At 29.2% G+C, this 7,502-nt stretch overlaps 1 protein-coding gene across 5 annotated transcripts in view; it reads right to left on the bottom strand.

Annotated features, from left to right (window-relative positions):
• slgA (proline dehydrogenase slgA) overlaps positions 1 to 7,502 on the bottom strand; it is a 33,845-nt gene that overhangs the window by 13,912 nt on the left and 12,431 nt on the right. For 3 of the 5 annotated variants that reach the window (XM_014423916.3, XM_067045911.1, XM_014423917.3), the window contains 2 exons: positions 3,016 to 3,174; positions 1,185 to 1,249 (listed from right to left, as the gene is read on the bottom strand). In XM_014423916.3, coding sequence (XP_014279402.1) covers positions 1,185 to 1,249; positions 3,016 to 3,174 — 224 coding nt within the window. Of the gene's footprint in view, positions 1 to 1,184; positions 1,250 to 3,015; positions 3,175 to 3,329; positions 3,345 to 7,502 lie in introns of all 5 variants that reach the window. The other 2 variants (XM_014423915.2, XM_014423912.3) reach the window with 1 other exon arrangement.

The raw sequence follows: 7,502 nt of genomic DNA, 5'->3' as shown, positions 1-7,502 counted from the left end.
AACGACAGGACTTTTTGAATGACCTGGTACAGGTATATATAAAACGGGATGGTGGGAATAAAAGAGGTATTGAAAGACTTGAGTACAAAATTTTAAATTCCTTGGGCTAACCTAATAAACTATGTAAAGTAAATAATCTAATTACTGTATTTTGTAACTATAGGAAATTCCTTCAAAATATGTTCCATTATTTCCAAAAACAAGAATAAATCAATGTTACACTGTTTAAATTTTTCACTCAGACTCATGCATTGAACTCAATTCACTGACTACAAATTATAATTATAGCACTAAATGTTACAAAATACCATATCATTATAAAAGTATCTTTGAAGTGTGATGCTTATGAACTGTTAATATCTAGATTAAATATTTGTAAAATTATTAATATAAAAAACAAACTGAATGAATTTAATACTGATGTAATAACAGAATCATAACATTTATATAATATAAATGCAATACAATACTTTTAAATTAGGCAGTAGGCAGTATGTCAACTTTTTGTATTTACATCAGAATAAGAAATATCAATACAATATATTATTTCTCTCTATTTATTACTCGCATAATTGAATTTTAGGTGAAGGAATATCAATATAAAAATATAGACAATAACACTTAACCAATAAAAATATCGGAAAAACTTAAGAAGTCAAAGTTGAAGGGAGATTGATTTTACTTTGACTTTGACTCATTGACATAGTTCAAAAGTGTAAGATGATCTTTTACCAAGAAATGAGATTCGCAGATACTTCTAGTCAGTCACCTGAACCTCAGAATTCAGTATAAAGGTTCTAATTTTCATTTCGAGTTATGAAGTCTCATATTTGAGTTAGTCTAAAATCAGGGAACAAGATTAACTTTGAAATATTGATTACTTTGCCTGATCAAGTTTTGACTGAAACTGACATGATCTGAACTGCTATAGGAGTACCTGAAGACGGCATGAAAGCTGGAAGGTTGTTGTTGAAATGAATGTGATGTCTATATTGGTGAAGTGTTACAGCCAATATTTAAATCATTCTACTTATTTGAACATTAATTATTTTTATAAGCTTACTTGGAAAAAGAAAAATTTATTACACAAATTTCAACAACTGAAGAAAATTATAAACAACACCCTGATTTCTGATACACACACAGGTAAAACATGAGTTATCAATTAGGCAAAAGAAACTTACCAATAGTTGCGGCCTCCCAAGAGCAGTCAGTTTAATAGCTGTTATTCCAGTCCCATAAGTAGCTCCTTTATTAATAGATAAGAACAAAATTAGATTTTACAAAGATATATTAACCAACAATATTAAAAAATTATGAGTACAGATAAAATAGGAAAAAAATATATTACTATTAGCTAGAATGATTCATTAAAACATGTTTTATATCGTAGTGTATACATATTGTATTTTATATCATACTTATGAAACTACAATCATAGGTATGATATAAAATACATTAAGATATTCTTCACACAATAAATTGTTTTTCATTATCTTTCTATACTAATTCAGATCTAAAAAAAAACAACCAATTCAACTGAATAATAAATAGGTACCTCATTTTATATGAAACATTTATGATAAGCTCACCTTTTAATGCCGCTAAGTTATATTTTATTAATTTAATTGTAAATCAATGAAATTAAATTTAAAACAAAACCTATGTTTAACTTAATAGAAGAATAAGAACTATTTTAATTATTAAATTAAGATTGAGAAAGATTGCCAATATTGGCAGTCGGGTGAACTTTGATTTTTTATGCTCATCTTTGTTTTTGTCTTTCATTTACTAAAATGGGAGTCGGTAGTCTAACATCAATATTGGAAGAAGAACATCCCTTACCTCTCTTGTATTTTTTTGCAAACCATTTCCTACAGAAATGATATTACTTGCCCCTGATTTCAGATGACTCACGTCAGGAAAAACAGCCTAAGCGGTCCCATCAAACACAAGAAAAGTTCTGATAGGGGTATTTACCTTCAATAATTTGTTTCTATATAAGATAGTCAGGGTTGCGGTCAAAAGAGAAACAAAAATAGTTGTAAACTATTTTTGTTTCTCTTTTGACCGCAACCCTGACCATCTTCTTATATATCACTTTTTACGGTCAACTATATATACATATATATATAATAATTTGTTTCAATCATGAGATAAAGCGTGTAATTAGAAATTCATATTTTAAAATTATCTTTCATTGTTTAATTTACATATATTTGATTTACAAACAAACACTTGCGAACAACAAGTGTATAACGAGCAATTTAATTAAAAAGGTGTTTTTACTTTTTTTTTTTTTTGTTTTTTTTTTTTTTGCTTACATGTATAAGATATATTTTTATGCAATCAGATTGTGTTTTATGTTTATTTCTTTTTTTTTCTGAGACAGGACAAAGTTGTTCTTAGGTGTATTGTTTCATCTAAACAAATTCCCAACACAACCCAAATATAAATCAAATTGAGTAGATTTTATAAAATTGAATTATCATCATTATCAATTATAACTCATTGACTGGTCACAGGATATTTCCTGTATTTTTCATAATCTCAATTATAGTTCAACAGAAATACCTATAATACATTCTAGACTTACTCATTATGTACAAAAACTAGCTAATCAAATATGTAAAAAACACACAGCTCATATTTCTTCTAACCAATCCCAAGGTAAAACCTCCTACAAATATAGTTTCAATTTATAAATAAATTTATCAAGCTGGCCAATATAAGTAAAATCATTTTAATTAAAACAATTTCCCCCAAATCATAGTTGTTTGACCTGGTCTACTGTCTTATTATTGAAAATTTCTTAAATTACCAAATGCTGAAGATATTTTTCATCCCTCCCAATCACACCAATTTTAAATTTTTTATATAAATATCAATATAAATTCTGAATTGTTAATTTAAAAGGCAATGATACAATGTTAATTAAATGGTTTGAATTCAATGGTATGTATTAACCAAATATACAAATACATTTAGTAATTCCTTATTGAAAATATGTTATACCTGCAACAGCATTGAGACATTCTAAAAATGTTTCTACGTTTCGTTCGCAAGTAGCTTCATTTAAATAGAAATAGGTACGTGCACTTTGTACCTTGTATCTCCTGTCAGCAAAGGTTTTGGTAACATTATATTGAGGCATTTCCCCACCAACTGATGAAGCTGAGTACATAAAAATAATAAACAAATAAAACATATATAATAAGTTTCATATATCTGTCAAAACATAATGCATAAATCAACATATATACTAGAAACAATGATATAACTTTTAATGAAAAATATCACTATATTCAACTAAATTAAAAAAATATTACCTTCTGGCCTAGCTGCTGCATTGGAACAGTAAAATTATTATTAGTTTTTGGATCCTGATGATAATTTTAATTAATTTGATATGTTTATGAGCAAGTATATTTACAAATATAGTTTATGCAAAGGAATGGTAAATATTGTTTCAGAAAATAAAGGAGGATGAAATAAACCGCAGAAAAAAATGAGTTCACTCGAGAACATCTCCAGAATAAGAGAGAAATATGAAGAACTAGGCCAGCTAAAGAAAAAAAGAGGTAGAGAAAATTAGGAAATCCTGGGCTAGCACAGAATAGAGAAACCTTGAAGGCTTTCAACATTTCATGCAGCAGAGAAAGTAAAAAGATAGAATAAAGAAAAAGAGACTGCATAGAAACTATGATAAACAGGTAGGGCTGAAGATTGTCCCAGTTATGTATAGTAATAAAATTTCAGAAAGAATTATGCAGGAAAGTTGGAATATTTTTAATGAACAGAAACCCCAACATTATCAAAATTTTGAATTTTTAAACACTTTTCCACCACCTCTGAGCAAATAATTATGACCTTAACTTCCATACAGATTTATAGGGAAGGAGTATATTTTATAAGAGTTAGTTAGATATATAAGGAAGAAATATATCTTATAAGAATTAGTTAACTAACTTCTCAGCCCTACAGTGTACATATTATACCTAATTATGAATATTTAATCCAGGAGAGTATGAAGAGAATGGAACACATTCAATGTTTATTGAGTTACGTTGCAGTGATTGATTATCAATAATTTATTATAATTGAATTGAAAATAAGATCATGAATAATTTTTATGATGAGATATAGAAGATTTCTAAAGGATTAACATATTTTTTGAAGAGTTTAAGAATGTAAGTTGAAAACTCAAGAAAAATTAAAAACTAGGTTTCATTTAATACAAACTTATAGTTGAAATAATTCGTTAAATGTCTCACACCATCTTCATTAATCATTATCAGCCCCACTTTATCTTGGGTTGATTTTAAATGTCCATAAAGTACCTCCAGTATTTTTATTTATTCATTGCATATATTTGGATTTAGGTTTCCCATGTGGTCCCTTCCTGTCTGTTACAACTTACGAATATGTCCTAAAGGCCAACTTTAAGCAATTTACTCTGCCCATCAAACCAAAATATTAATTAAGTTAATTTTAGGGCAGCATAAGCTATTTAAAATAAATTAAAGTATAAAATTCCATGTGCTGAGAAGAAAATATACATTCTCCTTAAGGTGGTCTATCTATTAGATATAATCTTGGATTGAGGAGGAACTAGATGGTTTTACGGTAAGAAACACAGTAAGACATTTAAGTAGTAGCCATGCAACAAGAAAGATAGGATAGGGTTCATGATAAAGAAAAAATATAACATGCTTTACCAGATTAAACAATAATTAGTGAAAGAAGATGCAGAAAAAAAACAAAGGAAAACCAGCTAGTTCCTCGATAAACAGTGCGCATGCTCTGATTAAAGAGGGAAATAAATATAATAAAATTTCTGATTCCTTCTACAGCAAGGTTTTAATTTAGCAATTTGCAAAGACAAATATTATAATATACTAACAGTAAACATTAGACTATGAGAATATTTCGAGATCCATATAAGAAAAAACAAAAACAAAGCACCTAATATTCTATACTAATGGTCATTCAGACCACTAAAGTTAAAATTATATATTATACAAGCAAATAGTAACATTCAGAAAGAAGAAAATCTTGAAAAATTTAAATCTGATGTATTGGTGGTAAATGAATTGGTGATCTGAAGTGATGAAATACATATTAAGTACAATAATGCTAATGGATTTATGTGAAAAACTATGGAATATGTGCAGATAAATGAAATATAGCAGTTGCATTAATACAATGATAAAGTTAAGAAACACTTTTAAAAAATCATACAACTTTAACTAAGGAACCCATATTGGATAAATGCAAATAGTATTATATGGTATCCATTTTATATTTCAAAAAAGTGACAGTGGTTTACTCAAAACAAAGTCTAGGGTACCTCATTGAACAAAACAGAATCAAGCTTATAGACATTAACAATTGTGATAGACCGAAAGGCAACATCTGAAATATGATATCATTTTTTTAAAGAATTACAAATAAATTGACAGGACCTCAACCTATACTAGGAAAGTATAACATGTAAATAGAAAGGAGATTAGTAATACGATAAAATTCATAGGGCACAATTGAACTTTTTCATTCATTAATAATGAATATCTAAATCAAATTTATGTTAAGTATTCAGATGATTGAATGTATCAGGTTGTAAAATAAGTTCATAGCGTTTTTTACTGGTGATTTCAATAAAAAACTTCAGATTCTTGTAAATATTTTTAATCAATTATATATGACCCATTTTGATCTATTACATGTTGCCTTTCATGCATTTTTTTAATTCCATCCTCCCAGAACTTCTTAGATTTTTACGCAATGAACTCCTCTATGTGCGTTTTGCAGTCCTCAAGCAGATTAAAGTGTTTCCTGTTAAGAGAGTTTTGAAGGGCCTGAAATGAGTGAAAATCTGTTGGGGTAAGGTCTGGTGAATAGGATGGATGGGGGATCATATCTCAGCCAAACTTCAATAATTTCTGCCGGGTGAGACACGTTTGAGGACAGCGTTATCGTGATGGAAAAATATGCCTTTGTGATTAGCCAATGCTGGATGCTTCAACCGCTGCCTTTAATTGTTTTAACTGGGCACAGTATACTGCAGAATTAATGGTCTGGTTGGGCTGGAAGAGCTCAAAATAAAGGACACCTTTCCAATACACAGCATAACCTTTTCTGGATGTTATCCAGCTTTTGGAGTCATAAACGGCAGGTCAATTCGTTTTCCCCAGGACTTTTTCCTCACAATTATTATTGTACAGGACCCACTTTTCATCCTCAGTTATCAACCTCTTTAAAAATGGATCATTAACATTGTGTTTCAGGAGGGAATCGCTAATGGATATGAAGTCCAATAAATTCTTTTCTGTCAAATTGTGAGGAACCCATATATCACTTCGAGAAACATATCCCGCAGCCCCAAATGATTTGAGACACTTGCATGAGATATGTTAAGCGTTTCTGCAATATCTCATGTCGTAGAGTGGGGTTGTCTGTGACCAATTTTTAAATTTGGCTATCAACAGTTGAAGGACGACCCAAGTGCTTTGCGTCTTCCAAGTCAAAATTTCCGGCTCTGAACCTAGCAAACCACTTACAGATGGTGCTTTCTTCTAAGGCATCATTGCCATACACACTGCAAATTTTGTTAACCTCCAAATTCAGAAATAAAAAATCATTAAATGACGAAAATGAATTTTTTTTCTCTTCCATTTTGAGCAAGGAAAATACCACTTATAGATAAGGAATCTCGGGTGAAACTGATGCATAAAAGCACCTTAACTAATCCTTTTTTAGAATATGTAAACATGATTTTATAAACACAAAGAGGATTAAATTGAAATACGGAAAAACGCTACAAACTTATTTTACAACCCAATAGAACGAATTATATGCTTACTATTGGGTCATCAAAGAGTTCTTTCTTCCAGTACTAGCCAGAAGTGTACATATCATCCAATTCTAAAAACTGTTAATATGGGTTGGAAGATAGAAATTTAACTTTTTAACAGTTGTCGAAACATGGGATTTGGATAAAATGCTAAGGAGTTTTTTTTTACTCTTCATCTCTATAAAAAATTGTATTAAATGGCCTTAAAGTACATTAAAAATCAATCTCACTAGCTATTTCCTAAAAATAAAAAAATAAAAATGCTGGCCAATTTTACCAAAAGCCTCTTTTGGTTTTTAATTTTTCAATAAATGTAAACACATTTAATGCAACAATAATCTTGAAATCCATATAGAGCAATGGCAGAAAATGATAGCATATAAAAACGCTAAAATTATTACAAATTAATGTTGTTTTTTTTAGGGATATAACCCATTGATACCAGCCGGTTTTGGTAATTTTTTTTTTTAAAGATAATTTTATTACCAATCATGTTGACACATATATAATACATAAAAAATGTATATATTTTGAGTTATGAGCAAATAATGTATACTAATTATGAGAGATAGTTGACCGTGGATGATAAATGAGGAGAAGATGGTTGGGGGTGCGGTCAATGAAACACAAATAAGTATGACTAACTTAT

Source organism: Halyomorpha halys, unplaced genomic scaffold (genome assembly GCF_000696795.3).
Source record: "Halyomorpha halys isolate HHAL.00 unplaced genomic scaffold, Hhal_1.1 Scaffold447.1, whole genome shotgun sequence".
NCBI classification, from domain to species: Eukaryota; Metazoa; Arthropoda; class Insecta; order Hemiptera; family Pentatomidae; genus Halyomorpha; species Halyomorpha halys.
Note: the sequence above shows the minus strand (reverse complement) of the source record. Positions and strands in the feature narration are given on the sequence as shown.